This window comes from Octodon degus, unplaced genomic scaffold (genome assembly GCF_000260255.1).
Source record: "Octodon degus isolate 3935 unplaced genomic scaffold, OctDeg1.0 scaffold00072, whole genome shotgun sequence".
Taxonomy (NCBI): Eukaryota; Metazoa; Chordata; class Mammalia; order Rodentia; family Octodontidae; genus Octodon; species Octodon degus.
This window is the reverse complement of record NW_004524648.1, coordinates 9,312,045-9,332,276: the sequence shown is the minus strand read 5'-3', so window position 1 is coordinate 9,332,276 and position 20,232 is coordinate 9,312,045. Positions and strand designations below refer to the sequence as shown.

The following is a 20,232-nucleotide window of genomic DNA, read 5'->3' as shown; positions in this document are numbered from 1 at the left end:
GGCAAGGACCCTTACCCGTGCACTCCCTTCCACCAGATCCCTGTCCAGCCTGGTACTTACCAGCTTGTCATCTGACACCGCTGAGTCTTCTGGCCAAATGACAAAGGGAGGAGAGTGTAAGGAGTCCAGATAACCAGAACCTGGGCCCCGATGGCCGCCACTTGTCCTGCTACTGGTGGCCAGTGTTTTCTCTCACCTGAAAGACGAAACATTAGTTGAACTATAGAACAGTCGAGGAATCTCCTAGTCCTCAAATTCTATGCAGCCATGAACTGTAGACCCTGGATTTGTCCTTTAGTCTCATTGTGCTTTGGCTCCTTCCTCTTTAAAATGAGCATAATGTGAAAAAAAAATGTAGATATTTGTCAGGATGGCTGAAAAGATCCAGGAACATGATGTCTACAAAGATCCAAAGCCTCCCGTAATTGAATACGCATGCTGGAATTGTTAGCCTGCTCCAGAGCTCAGTAACTCAGGTTCCTAGTCTGAAAAGTCCCAAAGAACTCTGGCCCAATGAAGTATGTGACCCCAGCAATGCTGGAAAGGCACAGAGTATCTGAACAAGGCCATATATAGGAATGTGCTGAGCCTAGGGCCTTGAGCCAAGTACACAGAAGTCTGATTCTGGATTCTCTTTGTGTAGCTAGGCAAGCTAACCTCTCTCAGCCCTTATTTACCCATCTGTAAAATGAAGGTGCTTCCCTTTATTGAGAGGAGCGAATAAAACTAACATCTGACCCCTGACAACACCCATGCCCCTCAGGCCTCCTTGCTGTTGAAATAGGCCAAGCACACACCAATTTCAGGGCCCTTGCACATGCTGTTCCTCACTAACCCCACCAGCAGCAGCAGCACCGTGGTTTCCCACAACTCCTCCTGGGGCTTATCTGCTCGGTTCCCTCAGGTTTATTGCCAACTCATGTTTACCAGTGCCAGCACCCAGAAAATCCTTCCCTGATGTTATCCAAGAAAGCTGCCTTCCCCTACCTTTCCTTATGCCACAGCTCCTAGCACATGCCACACTAGCCTGGTGTTACTCAAGCCCCCATTTATTATGTGTGTCCTCAACCAGAACATGAGCTCCAAGAGGACATAAAATCAGCTTAGTTTACTGTGGGCTGCCTGACTGGTGACCTGTGGGAATCCCCACAGCAGACATTTCATACAACACTAGCCAGGGAAGGAGGGTGTACATGTGGACCCGGCTCTGTGTCTGGTCCACACTAGGGTCCATGCTTGCTTTCTTTGCATATGAACTTCAAAGCAACATCTCAGGAAATACTTTAGGGACATCAGAAAACATAAGAGCAATGTCCTTATATTTCAGAAAGTTTCTCTCTCTCTCTCTCTCTCTCTCTCTCACACACACACACACACACACACACACACACACACACACACACTTCAATCTCCAGGGAAATGCAAAGGGCCACAGTAGCTACTTAATAGCAGCAGCCAGAAAAGCTACCATGAGAGGAAGGGCCCAGGTGACAATTGCACCCAGCCTCCCCACACTTGTCTGAAACACATGGCAGGCCCCTCTTCCTTCCACTGGGTCTCAGGGAACACTGAGACCCAAAAGATCAATATGGATAAACTGGTCTTCAGCTGAGCTGCTGGGATCCTGTGACAGCAGAGAGCAGGAAGATGTCAGCCACAGAAGGCAGTAATGTAGCTCATGCCCTCCTGAGAGGTGCTCCAGCCAGGCATTGCTGGCCCGGCCTGGCCCTCGAGCTGTGAGCCTCTGGCCTCATGTCCCCATGCACTCTCACTCCTTATGACTCAACATCTGCCACCTTAGGACCAAGCAGGCTCAGCAGGCCTCACATGGACCAGCAGGGCTCCAGAGTTTCTTTAAAACTTGGGCAAACCCACATGCCACAGCACCTCCACCTGCACAGCAGGGGTGGTGGGATTCCAGGATTAAAACAGGGATTGTGTCCCCCAAATGACTCTCAGTCTTGATGGAGAGCCGTGACCAAAGGTGGAGACAGAAACAAGCATTGGGCCAGCCAATGGAGGCAATGCTTGGAGGAAGTGGGGGCAGCAAGGTTGTACAGAAATTACCCGTGTAGGACAAGGGGAACAAACATGAGCAAAGGTGAACTAAGGCAGCAAAGGAAAGGATCTGGTTAAATTTTGTGGAAAGCCAGAAGTAATGGATTGATGATCATGACAGTAGTGGTGGTCGTGGTGGTCGTGGTGTCCCTGTCTGTAGGTGACTGAGGTCTTCTTACCCACTGGTCTCCATGCTCAAGGCTTTCTATGAAGTGTTTCATTTAAGTTTCACAGTAGCAGTCTGAAGAAGATGCATGATATTTGTACCCGTGTGTGTGTGTGTGTGTGTGTGTGTGTGTGTGTGTGTGTGTGTGTGCAGTGCCAGGGATTGAACTCAGAACCTTGTGCTTGCCAGGCAGGCACTTATGCCACTGAGCTATCTCCCTGGCCTGTATACATTTTTGAAATGAGATAACTTGTTAGAGATCACAGAGCTGGACTTGATTTCACCCTGCCTGGTCCCAGGCCAAGTATTTCCCAAGCTGTCCTAGGATCTCTGTGTTTCTGGCCCTCCAGGAAGGAAATTCTTGCATTTCTACCCTCTCAAAATGCCTAACTCTTTCATTTGGGGAATGGGTGCTCCATCTCTAGGACATCCATGAAGAGGGCATAGGAGAAGATGAGGTAGAGTGAGGGCCAAACGTAAAAGCTACAAGCAAGTGGTTTTCAACAAGGATGAGAGTAAGCTGTGGCAACCCAGGACTGCCCCTGCAGGTGCTAAGGCCTCTGTGCCTAAGGATGCTCAAACAGAATAGCCTTCCTTCCATGCACAGTCACACAGAGAGGACTCTGCTAGCTCTCAGAGGCTCAGTGAGAGCCCTTGAGGGCTCTGCAGGTCAGAACCCAAGCAGAAATCAACATCACCAGCATCAAGGCTTAGAAAAGGTGGTGCAGGACGGTATATTTCCTGGGACAGGGAACAAGAGATCCATTACCAGCCCTAGCCAAGGGGGAATAGCACTGGTATCAGAAGCCAGAGATAAAGAAGTATGGAGAGCTCCCTCAAAGCCCCAGGCCCCCAATCCAGAGCTGTGCCCTTCCACAAGGAGAGCAGCAAAACCACAGAGACCGGAGCAAAGGGAGCTGAAAGACTGAACCCACCCAGCTTGACTCCCCTCTCTCCTTGTGGTTTTTCTACCTGGGGTCGACCACTGGCTGGCCCCAGCTAGAAGTGAGGTAACAAGGGCATCCATGTATGCAGTCCCTGCAAGCTGGATGCTGGGTAGAAAGCAGAACAGGAAACCACTGGGAAGAGGTGCCGACATCAGCCAAGCTGCGCAGTGCCCTCCTGCACTGCATGCTGTCGCCTCTGAGGCTGCCTCCCTCTCCCCTCCCCTCCCCTCAGGCTGGTTTTGGAGTTAGAGCCTTCACCTAGCCACTGTAAGAAAGTCAGTTTTGTCCAAAACAAGATTGCTCTGTATCAGTATATCCCTTGCCTGAGCCTAGAGAATTCCCCCAGCTTTTCAGAGAAGCTTTCCTTGCTGCTTCTCTCCAATGCGTATGTCCTTGGCATGTTTCCTGTAATTTGCAAAGATTAAAAATTTAAGCTCCTTTTATTGCCATGTTCTTTCCTGACTCCATTATGCATTCTGTCCATCCCTTCTCTCGCACCGCTCCCAAATCCTTTCCCCACGTACTGGGAGCGTATCCCCAGGTAGACCTCACCTTGCGCCTGGAACAACAGCGCTCCTGCGAAGTACAGAGAGAGTCTGCCTTCTGCAGGTAGAGCTGTGCTGAGCCACGCACCTCTTGATTTGGCACAGTCTTTCATGTTGTGATCTCTGGATTTTAGCTTCATCCGAATTATCAAGGGCTCCTAACACTGGACATGGAGGAGGTATATCGTAACTGTCCATTTCTCCCTGTGTCTCTGTCTCTGTCTCTCTGTCTCAGTCTCTCTCTCTCTGTGTCTCTGTGTCTCTCTGCCTCTGTCTCTCTCTGCCTCTCTTTCTGTCTCTCTCTCTCTGTCTTTCTGTGTCTCTCTGTCTCTCTGTGTCTGTCTCTCTCTGTCTCTCTCTGTCTCTGTCTTTCTCTGTTTTTGTCTGTCTCTGTCTCTCTGTGTCTGTCTCTCTCTCTGTCTCTCTCTCTGTCTCTCTGTGTCTCTCTGTCTTTCTCTGTCTCTGTCTCTATCCCTCTGTCACTCTGCCTCTCTCTCCCCATCTCTGCTTCTGTCTCTCTGTCTCTCTCTGTCTCTCTCTCTGTCTCTGTCTCTCTGTCTCTTCCTCCCTCACTCCCTGTCCCCCTACATTTTGAATCCTCGAGTTGACGATGTGTAAACAAATCCTTCCCTGCCCACAGGGCCTGAACTCTGAAGTAGCTCAGTGCAAAAGCATCTGGTGATGTGAGTGCTATGAGGCTGTGCACAGCCTGCCCGACACCACAACGGGCCATGAGGACAGTCATACGGGGCCCCAGGCCCGGAGGGCCACAAGCACTTGGCACCTGGAAGTGCTTTTATGTTTAAAAATAATTTTTCTAAGTCCATTCTTCATTTAGCAGTATCTTTAGCATGGGGCTCAAGTTTTCATCTGGCACTAGGACCCACAAATTGTCAGTGACTTCAGCATTGACATTGCTATCAGTGCTGCTGTTGTCATGTGGACAGCTGCACTTGGATCTCAGCAGGTGAGCCCTCAGGAGGCGTGAGGCGCCGACATTGCCCCGGGGTCTACGGAGCCTGGACAGGTACACAGCAGGTTGGAGAGCAGGGGGCACTACATGCAAGCAGAAGACAACTCTGCATTCATTTACTTCACTCAGGGTTTATTAAGGAGTTGTGCTCTGTGCTAGGAGCCTGAGAGGAAATGGCAGTGAAAATTATGTCCCCTTTCCTCAATCCTCAACAACCCTAGACCTATAAATCAGGACATCTACTTGCAGTAAATGAACCGGGATTTATCTGGGCCCCAGGGCTCCAGGGACCTGGGCCGGAAGCCATGGTCTGACCTTAAGTAAATACAATTGGGTGCTCAGAACCTCACCCCAGTCACCCAGGACCTCTAGGCAGGAACCACAGGAACATGCTCCTGTGGAGGCAGAAAGAACACTCTGCCCTTGATTCACTGTGTGACCTTGAGCAAGTCATTTCCTTTCTCTGGACTAGGTCTCTGTTTCCTCAGAAATGGTTGCCCTCAGATAGCCTCTAATGGAATTCCTGAAATTCAGATCCCAGAGCTTCTCCCAGAGACTCACTCAGAATGTTTCAGGGTGGACCCTGTGCTCTCTGGGTGATATGCGTTCTAGTTGGAGAATTTCTCAGGTTGCCTTTGGCTCTAACAGTCTGTGCTTGGTGACTTGGCCCTCCATAATGTGCCATGTCCAGCAGATGGAGGAAACCAGGGGTGGGCATGAGGACAGAGGCTGGAGGGGGCTGCTGTCACCACCGACCTGGAGAACAATCCACAGAAGGACATTAGCAAGGAACAGAAGCAAACCCTCAGAACAAGTGCAATCCTTGCCTTGGAAAACTCAGGGCCCAGGGATGTGGGCCGGAATCCATGGTCTGACCTTAAGTAAATACAATTGGGTGCTCAGAACCTCACCCATGTCACCCAGGACCTCTGGACAGGAACCACAGGAACAGCTGCTCAGCAAAGCAGGAGAGTAGTGTCTTTATTTACCCCTGCCCCCAGCTCGGAGAGGCCTGGGCCCACTCATAACTGCAGTGTTCTAGAACTGCGCTGTCCCATAAGGGTACCACTAGCCTTGTATGACAATGTCAATTTGCTTTAACAAATTAAAATGAAATAAAATGAGCCTATTAGTCTTTTTGTCTGGTTCTCCTTCTAAGTTATCTAAAGGAGAATTTCTCATTTTCAGAAGGAGAAGGAAAACACAAGATTATTAACTTTCAATATCTTTAACTAAAGCTCATCTTTCATATCTGTGTTATTTACCATTTTTGTTGTTATTCCTCCCACTTTAGCCTGTTTGTACTGCTATAAAAATTTATTAAATAGGGCCGGGGGAGATGGCTCAGTGGGGCCAGGGAGATGGCTCAGTGAAATAAGCACTTCTCTGGCAAGCGCAAGGGCCTGAGTTCAATACCCGGTTCCGCAAAAAAAAAAAAAAAAAAAAAAAAAAAAATATTAAATAAGTTTTTAAACAAAAATAAATAAATAAAACCCAGTTCCACAGTGGCACTAGCCACACTGCACAACCCGTGGCTCCCCTATAGGGACAGCGCAGGTTATAGAGCATTTCTTCCTTTGCAGAAAGTTCTCTTGGGCAGCGCTGGTCTAAAAAAAGCAGAGCCCTTATCCATCATCTTCCACTGCTTTCATCAGACAGTAGTGTGTTTGTAAGGAAACAGGGTCATTTTACGGCTTTTACTCCGGCACCGGCACCGGCACCGCTGCTTCTGGAATAAACTAACGCCTCTTTCAAATCCCTAACCTGGTCTGATTAGCCGTGGGCGGTTCTCACCGTTACAGTCACTCCAGGCTGGCTGGCTGCTCATTTTTCCCACGTTCCTGACAGAAAGGTTTCAGTTCTCATTTTTTTCCCCCTCTAAGTCCCCGGTCCCCTCCTTTGAGCCTGTCTTACTAGATATAAGGTTTCCTAAGCTCGTTTGTGTAGCAGGAAGACAGCTTCAACTAGCTCTAGAAAATACATCCTGGCACCTCGCCCAGCCCCTCCCTTGGTTCACAGACAGGCTTTCTGTTCTGCTCAGCATGGGCATCCTGTAGTTTCACCTCTCTCTATGCCCTTTTTCCCATTCAAGCCTATTCTTTGGACTTCTCATCCACTCTCTTGGGCTGATGTCAGGAAATGTAGCTGCTGAAAACTGACTGCTCAGCCCGCCTCCTACCACCTAGTCCTGCTTCTCCTGAAGTCCTGATCTAAGGTCCATCACGAAAGGTCTACCCGTGGGCCAGCCCTGGGCCAGGCATGGCACAGTGGAATGGATAGGACATGCCCTCCTCTCTGGAGGAATTCGCCATCCGAGGGTGGACTTATTCACCATATGGGAAACAGTGACCCCAAACCACAGGCATACAGGACACAAGGATAGGAGTTTGGACAGGGTTGGCCAGGTAAGGAAATTACAGGACAATTGACACTAATGAGAAGGGGTCGGGGGGTGTGCAGGAACTGACTTGGGTTCTGTTCTGTTTCATAAAGCCATATTCTACCCAGAGTCTCCCTGAAACCCCATCTCAGCCTCTGGATTCCTTATCTGAATTATGAAAGCCCTGCCCACCCTGTCTACCTACAGGCACTTCCTTCCAGGCACTATAGCCCTTGGCATTTCACCAGCTCTGAAGTGGCCTCCAGGCCTGCATGCTTCAATGGCTACCACATATCCTGGGGGTCTTTCCCATTCCCATGGCAGGACCCAGCTCTTCCATCTCAGCTTCTCTTCTATACCAGCTTTTGTGTATCCCCCAAACCTCCCCCAAGTCATGGTCATAAAGCACTGACACATCCTCCAGCCCACCCTACCCCCTGCTCTAATTCCTTCCTGCATTTACCCCGCCTCCCTACCTCATTCTTTTCTTTTAGAACATTGCTTGATTGAGAACCCAGACTGGCCCTTCCTGATCGGGGAGCGCCAAATCCCCACCTTCCATTCAGTAGGCTCTGCCTGAGTGCCTGTTGTGCCTGGCTCTGTGCAGGATCTTTGAGATCCTGAGACAACACCCAGCACTTGGCTTCAGGAAGCTGCAGCCTGATGGAGAACACGATGGTCACAGGGTGCAGCGGAAGCTCTAGCAGGAGGACATGGAAGCTACAACAGAAAAAAAAGGAATCACTTTGGGTGGGGCCAGGGAACTGTATCTTCACAGCAATGGCCACGTGAGCAATACAGAAAGACATTCCAGGCAGAAGGAGATACATGCATTCGTGTGCCCAACAGCAACCAGTAAGGACCACATAGCCAGTCCTGGAAGGTGTGGCTATGTACGCCATGAGGTGAAGTGTTGCCCTAGAGAGACTGGGAACTGGGGCAGGGTGAGGATCTGGGATGCTTACAAACAAGGGAGACACTTATGTGCGTTTACACTTGGGAAATCATTCTGAAAACTCTGGAGAAGGCAGGACAGAGAAGAGACTTCAGGAGAGGCTGGTACAGGCCCTTGAATGCCTTCTCGACAAGTTAGGATCATAGTATATAGAGTGAGACGGACTGCCTTCCCTGCCACCTCTCACTGTCAAGGGTCATTTCTCCTGTCCAAGTTAAAAGCAAGGAGGAAAGGAGGGAGCTTTCTCTGTAGTCATCCATCTCCTATAGCTGCAAGTTACAGGCTTCTTAGCAGAGAGGCAAGTCCTGTCCTCACATTTCCACTGCTGCGTCATCACATTTCCCTACTCCCGACATCCTCACCTGCCACTCAGGCTCTAAGAGAAAAGTCAAAAAAATAATAAATAACTAAAATAAAATAAAATAAAATAAAATAAAATAAAATAAAACAGCTCCAAAGAGCCTGTCCAAGAGGCAACAAAGGGAGCCAGGCTTAGAAAAGGCCTTTACCTTTTACACTGTAATCCCATCCTCAGCTGGCAACTGAGGCAAGGAGTTGACCTGAACTAATTTCCTATTGCGACTATGATAGATTATCCCATATTCAGTGGCTAGAAACAACACAAATTTATCATCTTAAAATTCCAAAGGCCCAAGCTGGGGAGGTAGCTCAGAGATTTAAGCTGGCTTGTAATCTGAGCGAAACTTTGAAGATAACAATATACAATATATAAATATCTTTTGTCTTTAAAAAAAAAAGCCAATAAGGAAAGCCTGCCTGGCAAACACAAGGACTCAAGTTCAATCCCAAGTATTGCATGCCCGTGCCAGCCACCGAAACCAGGCACAGTAGTGCCTGCCTATAATCTCACCACTGAGGAGGCTGAGACATGAGGATCACCATGAGTCTGAACTGTGCAGCAAGATCGTGTACCAAATAAATAAGATTTTTTAAAAAAATTTCCAAAGGCCCAAAGTGGGTTTTGTTAGATTCAGTTAAATCAAAATTGCCAGGCGGGTTGTGTTCCTCTCGGAGGCTGCATGCAGAATCCACCTCCCTGCCTTCTCCAGCTTCTAGAACAGCGGTGGTAAACCTATGGCTCATGTGTTATTTGCTTTTAAGACAAAAGATGTTTATATGTTGCATAGTTTTATCTCCAAAGTTTTGCTCAGATTACAAGATATAGGCATGCATAATTGATCAGAAAGAGACAAAAGATGTTAATAATTTAGGGTTTTTGTAAACTAAAACCTCAGTATGCAGGTGTAATTGCAGTGGTGGCATTTTGTGATAAATAAGTGGCTTTAGGTTGCAGTTTGGGGCACTCCTCTCTGAAAGGTTCACTATCACTGCTCTGGAAGCTGCCCACATCCCTTGGTTTAGGGCTCTTCCTCCATCCTCAGAGCTACAGCATGGCATCCTTCCATCTTCCTTCTGTTATCAATACTCCTGCTTTCCTCTCACAAGGACCTCTGTGACTGTGACGGGTCCTCTGCACAGTCCAGGATAGTATCTTCAAGGGCTCAGGCTCTTTAACTTAATCCCGTCTGCAATATCTCTTTGGCCAAGTGAAATCCCATACTCCATTTCCAGTGATGTCAATGTGCACATCTATAGGAACCATTATTCTGCCTGTGATGTGGGCTTCCCAGCATCCCCTTGAGCCAGATTTCAACCCCAGGATTCCATAAGCAACTGTTGTCACTAACCATGGCTCTGTCCATCTTTGTCGTTGCAGAGGAAACGACGTTCGAAGCAGGAGTGAAAGTTCAGATCCATAGTCAGTCTGAGCCACCTTTCATCCAGGAATTGGGCTTTGGGGTGGCTCCAGGGTTCCAGACCTTTGTGGCCACACAGGAGCAGAGGGTAAGTTCCCTGAGCTTATGGACTGGTGGTCCTCAGGCTAGTTTGTCTGCAGAGCCATGAGGAAGAAAGAGAACTGAGATCCGTGCTTCCGGATCTGAATCCACTTAGATGGCTCCATAAAGATCTTCACCCTAAAATTGGTAAAAGATGCTGGTTGACCTCTTTCATCTGTTCTTTAGTACTGCCTCTTGGTTCCTAAAATTGCATATGTGGAGGTGCTCAGCTTATTGACTTCTTCACTGAATTGGTTGAAGATTTTTTTCCTCATAATGTTCTGTCACAGTAGATTTTCTGTGAACATTAATTTAAAAAGAATTTTTTGCACCAATGGATATTAAGGGAAAGTGCTAAACAAGGTTTCATAGTCTCATCACTGCGCTGCTGCGATTCCCGGTGACCTACAAAATGAAAAGGATGGAGGAGTCGCTCCCTGTCATAGCTAATGAAATGAACCTTTGTACATGGGCTCCTGCCTGCCACTTGCTGTGGCCCAGGGAGGGGCCCCTCACAGGCAGTAAGGACTGCCAACTGGACTCGGCCAATTGGGAAGGGAAGAGCTGGCACTGCCTTCTGTCCATAATGGGTTTCACATCTCAGAAGGGAGACTCACAGACTCTCAGGCTCTCTGGCAGGAGGAAGTCTCAAAGCAGGACAGCAGAGAGACATGAAATTCATTCCTTCCTCTTATCTCCTGGATATTTGCATCTCATCTCATCTCATTTGCCTAGAATAAAAACTGCAGAGATGAGGACACCAGGAAAACCCTCAGCCAGATCACCAGAGACAGTTTTCTTGGGGAAGCTCTAGGCAGGGTGAAGGCAAGGTGTGGGTAAAGGAGAGTCAGAAAGGAACCAAGCAAGGAGGGAGCAGGGATGCACATAACTTAGGAACTCAGCTGGTTTTTAAAATTTGACTCAAACACCGTCTTTCATCAAATACTAATCACAGCTGTTTAGTCATTTTATGAATCTATAGTCTGCATTACAATTTGGTCATGAATCTGTTAAGCAAGCTCCATTTTTGCACCTGTGGGGAAGTGTTCATAGTGATCACTGTGCCCTGCACACACATTGGGGTAGCTGGTAAAGGCCAACTTTGGCCTCTGCTATAGCACATGGGAATAATGGGCTTGAGGCAGGGGCAGGGGCTGCTGGGAGATCAATTTGGATTTGGACAGAGGTGACCAGGGGTTGTAAATGGAAGAATGAGAGGAAGGGGAGGCTGGGGAGGGATTGAGCAGAGGCCCAGAAGCAAAAAATTATGGACAGTGGGAAGGTAAGGGTTGATCCACACAAACGCCTCTGGGTTTGCTAACTGGAACTTAATGAAATTGGACTCCTACCCTCTCACAGAGGCTGAGAGATGAGGCTGCATCCTCAAGAGCAAAAGATAGTTTCTTTTACACCCTTATGTTTCAGGTGCTTTAAGAAGCTAGTGTCACCTTGGGGATGGCTATGTTAGTATCTTTATAGGCCAAAGTTAAGAACCCTCAGAGGGGAGCTTCAGAGGGCCCTGGCCAGTCTGGTCAAGTAGAGCTCTATGTCAGCACTCTCTTACAGTGTGTGAGGAAAGTCCATGTCCCTCCAGAGAAGCAGGAACAGGTTAGAACAACAAATGTGCATGTGAATTCCCAAACCACCTACAAGTAAGTTGTTGACTTGTTGCCCAAGGTAGACCTGACTCTGGTTTGCTAAACGTACCTCTGACCACTGTCCAGCGATGATGGGCCTTTGGCCTACACACCTCTCTCTTAGCAGCGAATAAGTGAACATTCTTTGAATTATGAAGTGTGACTTCTCCCTCTCATGGATAGAGGCGGGAGAATATGGAGTTCTTAGGGGCTACTGTTCATCAACCTGAGAGACATGCTCATCTCTTTTGCCTTCTCTGTGTGGTGTGGAAGAAATTTCTGGGCTGAGTAAGAAATCAGAACCAGTGGTGTTGAAGAAGCTTTGAGCCTGTGTTTGTCTTCCATGTTCTTAGCTGAGAGAATCCCTGTGGCGAGCAGAGTGAAGGAATCACAGATTCCCAGCATCGGCGAGCAGAGTTATGGTTCCCTTTGAAGTGTATTCTCAGCAAATCAGCCTCATTCATTTCAGTACTCCTCTGATTATTATAACTAATAATAAGGTATTTGTTAAACATTTTACAGTCTTCAAAGCATTTCCGCATCATCTCATTTCATCATTTCATTCATATTAATAGAGAAATACAAAAACACATCCCAGAGCTAAATCTAATAATATATTATGTTTACATGTATATAAAAGAGCATATTCATAGGAAATAAGGCTTAAAGGAAATAAGCCAAAATACCCACAGTGGGGGAATTATGAATGATTCATTTTCTTTCCTTGGCTTTCCACATCTTTGATAATGGGTCTTTATTTCATTTATTCATTCAGCAAATATTTGTTGAATACCTCCTATGAGTGGGGGAGGAGGAGTGGCAACCAAACAGACCTGGCTTCTGCCCTCATAGAGCCTGTAGGCAAGAGTTCCCTTGAACAAAGGAAAAGACAATGTCAAGCCAAGTAGAAGCTGAGAACCAGTCCTTCTAGTATGTTCTCCTTTTGCCATGTACTAGCCTACCCAGTTAACCTGTGTGTTTAAACACAACACCTTTAATCAATTACAAAGTGCCTTTTTTCACACTTATACAATCAGGATGTGTTTTACTACCAGTCAGATCTTACAGTTACAACACACTGTGCTTTCCTTTCTTGGGGGTACATAAAATCGTGATACCTCCTACAATCGATGGTGTATCTGTGAAATCCAGCAATCATGTTGCTCTCAATCCAAGTTTCTGCTGGTTCAGCTCATAGCTCAAGGAAACATTGCAATAAGGCCAGGGATGATAAGAAGGTGGGGAGCACAGAGCCCTTTCCTGGAAGGTCAACACAAATCATGCTAGGAAAACTGACTCCAGAGGAAGAACTCTGAGAGGAGCTGGTGAACCAGAGGAGCCCTGCTATGAATGAGAGAATCCTCCCACCCATGTATAATTATGCATATACATACACACATGCACACATGTCTTTTGATATTTTCAAATTTATTTTCTAAAGCAAATGAATATAATCTTAGACTATAAACCAGATCCATGATTGCTTTTCTAAAAACTGCATTTGCCTTAAACCCAAATGAGCCAAGGTACTCCCTGGCTAGCAGAGATGCTGAATGAACCCCTTCCCAGTCCCTGAGGGTCCACACCAAAGACAGGCAGTGGGGTGGGATGCTGGGAGCAGGAACAGAGGCCTGCAGGAGTGAAAGAATAACAGCAGTTACTACTAAGTGAACATGGCCTACCACCAGGTATTACCCTACAGGACACCTGATGTGTGCTGTCTCATTTAATCCCCCTCAATAATTCCACAAGTGGTATTTTTTTTATCTCCTCTGTGCAGATGCCAAAACTGCATGGTTAAGTAACTTGCTCAAGGTCACACAGAAGTGGGAGTAGGAAGGCTGGGCTCTAAGCCTAAATCTGTTACATCCCCATACCTGCCTTCTTTCAGCTCCACCACGCTGCATGGCTGTGACTGAGGAAGACTGAGGACAGAGCATTGTGAGCTAACCCAGAGAGGGTGGCACCTGGGTATTTTCTTTTCTTACCCTAAGCCCAAAGAAACAGGACCACTTAGTGCTATGGATAACAAACCAGACTGTGAGCCCAGAGGCTCTAGCCCTGACTATGCTATCGAACTTTAAACAGGTATCTCCCTCACGAGGCCTCAGTTTCACCATCTACGGAATAAGAAGATCCATTAGATGACTTTAAGAAGCCTCCAGCTCTCACTGGGGAGTCCTGGATTATGTTCACTTAAGGGTCCAAGGATTGGTTGGAAGTTTGGCCACATTAATTTTATACCCACTCTCCTTTCTGCCACCTACTGATTCCTCCCTCCTTCCAGTTGGCCTGGGATGCTGTTAAGATCAATTGGGAGATAAACTCCTCTCCAACTCTGAGAGTAGGAATTTAGGTTCCTGATTGTATGAAATGGGAGATGGATAAGTAGCAGTCCTGAACTCTACATGAGAAGTTCTGGCCACCTGCATTGATGGCTCCTTCTTCAGCCTATATAGTGATCATGTCTCTGCCCAACTTTAAACCATTAACTTTGAAGACTGCTCATAAGTTACAAAGACAGACACATCAGTGATTCCCAAGGCCCAATTCATCTCTCCAGGCTTCTCATCTACCAGTGGTTGGCAGTACAGACCCTACATTACAGCAGTAAGAAACCTGAAATGGTGAGATTATTTTCATGTCAGACCAAAAATTGGGAAATAAGAGAGTTTATTAACAAAGCCAGCCATTGGACCCTTCCTTGGTTACAGATCTTAAACATCCAGTCAGCATCCAAATGTATTTCCCCAATCCTTACAGATCAGAAGCATGACTGGCCTCATTCTTAGTTTCATCTCTGCTTAGATACCTACAACATCTTAACAGGGGTGGGGAAGGATTGAAGGAGTGACAACATCTTAGTAAAGGTGGAGATGGATTGAAAAAGTGACAACATCTTACTAAAGGTGGATTACAGGCTAAACTAGAGCTTTTGCTAGGATAAAATTAACCCAATTGAGAGCAACCATCTCCTACAAACAATCCACCAAGCACTCAAATCTCTTTGATGCCTGTACCCACTACTCCTTCGCTCATAACTCCTCCCTTCTCTCACCTACTGGAAAAGACCCTTTCACTCCTACTTCCAGATATTGTTCAAAGACCATAACATCAAGAAGACCTGCCCTGTCCCTTCCCACTATTCTCCAAGGCCAGTTAGTTGTGCTCTAAAATACATTTATTTATTCCTTTAGCAAACAATTATCCACTGAACCCCAGATGCTCCTGGGATATGAAGATAGGCAAGAGCTAACCCCTGCATTAGAGTACACAGAATGAAGTGGGGATCAAGGACATTTTTACCACATTCTTAAAAGATGCAAACCCCTCCTTGTAGGCTTACTTACCCTTATAGATCTCTGCTCTGAATGCCCAGATCTTACAAACTGCTTTCTCCACCCTCCCTTATCCCTGGACTCACTGAAGCCTGGGAGCTCCCTAAGGGCTGGAATTGTGTCTTTGGGATTCTGAATCCCCAGAACCTTGCTTACAGATGAGCTCAGTAAATGCATGTTATTGAAATAATGAATGGATAGCCAAATAATGTGCTCAGATGCTGCCCTTTTCTCCTCCTCTCCCCAAAGCTCCCATTAACATCTACCCTGAGGCCCCTTCTGCCACCTGTGGCTAGGCACATTGGTAAAGATAATGATACCTTTCTATCTGCAAAGTGAAAGATTCTAATGAAATTGAAAGCTGATGAAAAGGGTCATAGCTAAAAATACAGATCCAGAAGCCATCTGTGTAGAAGAGGTTGGAAGAACAGATAAGAAATCAACACAGGTCTGTGAAATTTAGGGAGAACTAAGTGAACTACTGAACATATGAGTGTGAGCACAGGACTGGATGCTTATGGGTGCAGCTGTAAGGCTACCACCCCAAACTGTCTGCTACATTAACACCAATCGTCAAACTTTTCATACCTAATCCAAAGTGATTGCCAACTAGGTAAGACTCCCAGTCATGATTTGATATCAAAAGCCTTTCATTGTCTGTCACCCTTCCTCAAATAACCTGCTGGTGATTCTTGTTTTCCAAATGTTTATGTATAATTGCATCAATATTTATTCAGTCACCTTGCTTGTACTTCTTAATGGGCCTGAGAATGAACTTAGAGATCATAGGTGGTTGATTTCCCTATTCATAAAATCCCCTGGAGAACATGGCCTTGGCTTCATATTTTATAGCCTCAGAAACATCTTGAGGAGCCAGGGTTGAAAGTCCCTGCCTAGATACGTGTCTTTCTCACCAAGAACCCCTTCCACTGTCAGCTTACAACCAGCAGGAATAAGAAGGGTTTGTATTCCACACCCTGTACTTTGCAGTGAGCTCTACTTGAGTTGTATCCAGTGTACCTTGAGAAGGCTGCAGTCACATCACAGCCTACATCCAACAGCTGCCCACCAGCCTGTTTGAAGCTATAAATAAAACATAGACAAATGCACAGGTCCTACTAGCCCATTAGGTCTTTGGCAAAATGTCTGCACCCAGTTGGCTCCTACAGAAAGCTGAGCTTTGCCTTTGGCATAGGTTGGCCAGATGTCCAACATTTGGAGGCAACCCCACTGTGGCCTGCAACAGTATTCCCTATCCCACCCCCAAATTAAAAGGCCCAGATGTTGGGTGGGGCACTTGCCACCTGCTTATGACAGATCCTCTCAAGCTTCCAAGCTTAACTTCCTGAGAGCCTTTCAAAAGAGAAAACTCGTTTGTCAATCTGACAACCAGTCCTTGGTCCTTAATACCTGTGTTTCATGGGCCCCATTAGCCATGGAGGTATGCCCAGTTGTTTTTTGTTGTTTTTTTTTTTTTCCCAAGGCAGAGAAAATTTATTACCCATGCCTTCAGCAACCTCCAAACTGCCAAAGCTGAAGATACAAAGACATGGCCTACTGTATGGTCACCTCCTTCACATCCACAGGGTAGACTATTTCCCACAAGTGACCTGCAAATAAGAATTGATTAAGCATCAACTAGCTCAGCTACTTAATTGCTTATTGCCACTCAGCCTCCAAAGATGGGTTTTCAGATCTCCAGATAGTTTTGCCAAGAGTCAAGTTTTCATCATTTTTTTCTGTACAGTATTTCCTGTACAATTTTTCATTTTCCTGTGCAATATGAGGATTTTTTTAACAGGAGTTGATGACAAGGAAGCGGGGGAGAGTTCTTAAAAGGACTGTTGTTTTGTTAGGATGAGTTAGGCATTGTGCGTAGCTATGTTGAAAGAATAAAAATTTGAATTTTATAAAATATCCACAAGTATCTTAGGATACTTAGGAAATATCCACAAGTATCTTAGGAAATAAGGTCATTCTCTATACTACCTCCCTCTGCCTTGCCTCTCCATCTCCTTTCCTTCCTAACAGAGCCTCTGAAGAGATCTCTGTACTTATTTGTGTGGATTTCCTCCTTTCCCCACTTCCCAGCCCATTTCTCATCCTCATCGGGAACTTGTCTTCATCACAGTTGCCCATGGAATCTCTATGGTTAAGCTCAACCTTTGGAGGGTGAGAAGGACACCCTCCCTCTTTATCTTACCTCAGCTGTCAACCACATGTGGGCTACTGATCACACCCTCCTTTGTCACTCTTCACCACCAGTCTTCTTCTCAGCCTTCTGCCTTTGTGGTCTTAGTTCCCTTTCTTAGCCATCCTTTCTCTATTTGCCCATATGAGCACTCCAGAAGCTGTTCTCATTGCCCCTCCCCCATCTCCTTGCTTGAGCTCACCCTTTCCCATGATTCTCAGATTACTACCTCCAGGGCAGTCATATTTCTCGAGTTCCAGACCTAACAATCCAAGTGTTGCTGGATGCCCTCAGCTCTGAGTTCCAGGGCATCACCAGCTCCTTGGGAGTCCCAAAGACATCTCCTCAGAGTCCCATAAGCATTTCAAATCAGTAGCATCAACTAAGTTCATTCTCTTCTCCTGTCTCCATATCTGTGCCCCAAAAACTAATGTTCCCTCTAGATATCCTACTCCTATAAAGAGATAGACAATAGATCTCCATTGATTAGTCTGGGATCTTGTATCTTGGTCTTCCCATGTAAAATGTGCATAACGATGGTTTCGATGGCAGAAGGCACCTGAAAGACAAGTGAAATCATGGCATGTAATACCTGTACAAACATTCTCAACATAGAGTAGGTGCCCCATAAATGCTGGCTATCATTGACCCCAAGCACTATTTCAACTATGAATTCATAATTACTCTGCTGCATGGAACACCAGCTGCCTTGTTGGTCTTCCTGTTGCCCACCCTGATTCTCTGAGTCCATGCTCTGCATCAATGCAATACTTTTGTGCTTTGTGTGTTTTGTGCTGGGCATTGAACCCAGAGTCTCACATATGTCAGCCAAGTGCTCTACCAATGAGTTACATCCTCAACCCTAACATCTTTTTTTAAAGTACAACTCAGAGCACCTCCCTCCTCATCAACCACTGAATGGAACCTAGGAACCTCTTCCCAGATCTTTCTGGTCTGACTCCTGCCTCCTTATTCAGTGGTGTCTCACTCTATACTACACCATCCTATTCCATCCCTACCTTCCCACACAACTACATTATGTCACATATTGCTTCTGAGAATCTCATACTTGCCTCTCTCTCCCTCCCTCCCTCCCTCCCTCCCTCCCCTCCAACAATACCCTTCTTGCATTTTCTTCACCTAACTCCTCCTAGGCTTCCTTCCTACACAAGTCACCTACAATGGGCCTCCCCCAGAAGGCCATCCCAGAGTGTCCTGCCATAAGTGTATACATTGTGCTTATCTGTTTGCTTATCTGTCTTCCTTACCAGATTGGGAACTCTTTGAGGACATGATGTCATCTTATTTCTCTTAGTTGTATCTCAGCATTTGTCATGAAGAAAATGATTGATAAGTGGTACTGGATAGGATAGATGAATAAATGTACACAATACTCACTGATATCTTTCCCATGCATATAATAAAGTCTAAATTCCACATCTTTGCTCCAACTGTCCCTTTTGCTAATGCTATATGTCATTGCTTACCAGCACACACACCCTCTGATCCATACTGTGCTCCCACCCATGCCTTGAGCCTACTCCCCTCCCCCTATTCCTTGATCATTTCACTGACTCACTGACTGAACATCTAGCACATGCCAGACACTATAGCAGGAAGTGCAGCACTGAAACAGGACTGGCCTGGGGGCCAGCCTGATAGCTCAGCAGACTAAAGCACTTGCTTAGGCAGAGCACAGCAGCCTGGGTTTGATCCCCTGAGTGCTGTGCCAGCCCTGCCCTCAGGGTGCGTTGAGACAGCGATTGAGACTGGGCATGGTGGTGCACGCCTGTAATCCTAGAGCTTGGGAAGCTGAAAACAGGAGAATAACTATGAGCCCAATCTATGTAGTGAGACCCTGTAGGCCCTGTAGACCCTGTCCTAAATACAGAAGAGAAAGGAAGAAAGGAAGGAAAGGAAAGGAAAGGAAAGGAAAGGAAAGGAAAGGAAAGGAAAGGAAAGAAAAGGAAAGGAGGAAGAGCGGGAAGGAGGGAGGGAGGGAGGGAGGAAGAAAGGAAGAAAGACTTGGCACTTACAGCCCAGCAGCAAATTCAGCCAATCAACTAATCATCAATCATGGGTAAAGAGCTATATCTGTCCGTATAATGTGCCCCTAGTACACTGTACACTTCTTTGAGGAAGAGCTGAGTTCTTATCATTCTGAGGGAGAAAGATGGATGGAATATTGTAAAATGATCTCTGAGGACTAACTTCAATAATTCACAGTCCACTTAAGCTCTGCTTAACCTTCAGATAGGCTGTAACTGAATTAAAGCTCCTTAACACTAGGAACAAAAGAAAGAGATTGGTAGGAAGATCATTGTATTGAGTATATAAAAAGATAAGCTAACAATGGCATCAGTGGGCATGGTAGCCATAGTCTGGGGCCCAAGTCTAGGCCCTGTGAGGTGCCCACCCTCACTGGTGTCCCTGGGGGCAGATCTTGCCCTGCCATACCCTTCATTCTGGCTCCAACACTGAAAGTTGAGTGTTTATCTCTCAATGGCTTACTTCCTTCTGAAGGTCTGGCAGAAGGAAGAGACCTAATGTCTATTGATTCATCTACTTTATCTTACTCAAGAGTGAGTTAATAAATCAGAACATGCTTTGGTTGGGTCCTGTGCCCAGTTCCATGTTATCTTTTGATTCATGAGCCTCTTGCTATCTGAACTCTCAGCAATGTGGGCTTGATTTGTGACAGTTTATATAAAGAGAAATAATCTGTAGAGGACATTTCCCATACATAAGACTAAAAGCTGTTTCTTCTTTGCTGTTGTTGCCAACCAGAAAGTTTAAATAATTACAAACAAATCTGTTAATGGTGTCAGTGAGAATGAATGAAAAATTATGAACCATCCTCCTGGATGACAACTTCCTTAGCAAGGACAGGGGAAGAGAGTACCTGAAAAAGACATCTCTCTCTTGTTTCCTCTCCTCCTGCACATTTGAAACAACTGTTTCCCAGGGATCAGGACCAGAAAGTCCATGCATTGGTTTATGTTGTGACAAGCAGGATGGACAGCCCCAGTAATCATTCTGTGTGGGGTAGTAAATTTGGGTGCTTGTCTGTTAAAATGCTCTGTCCCTCATAGTCTCTTTCTCTTTCTCTTTCTCTCTCTCTCTCTCTCTCTCTCTCTCTCTCTCTCTCTCTCTCTCTCTTTCTCTCTCATACACACACACACA

General features: G+C 46.3%; 1 protein-coding gene across 2 annotated transcripts in view; it reads left to right on the top strand.

The window, feature by feature from the left end:
- Positions 1-20,232, top strand: part of Asic2 (acid sensing ion channel subunit 2) — a 1,146,900-nt gene that overhangs the window by 1,047,529 nt on the left and 79,139 nt on the right. For both annotated transcript variants that reach the window (XM_012515641.2, XM_004635449.2), the window contains exon 3: positions 9,763-9,890. In XM_012515641.2, coding sequence (XP_012371095.1) covers positions 9,763-9,890 — 128 coding nt within the window. The remainder of the gene's footprint in view (positions 1-9,762; positions 9,891-20,232) is intronic.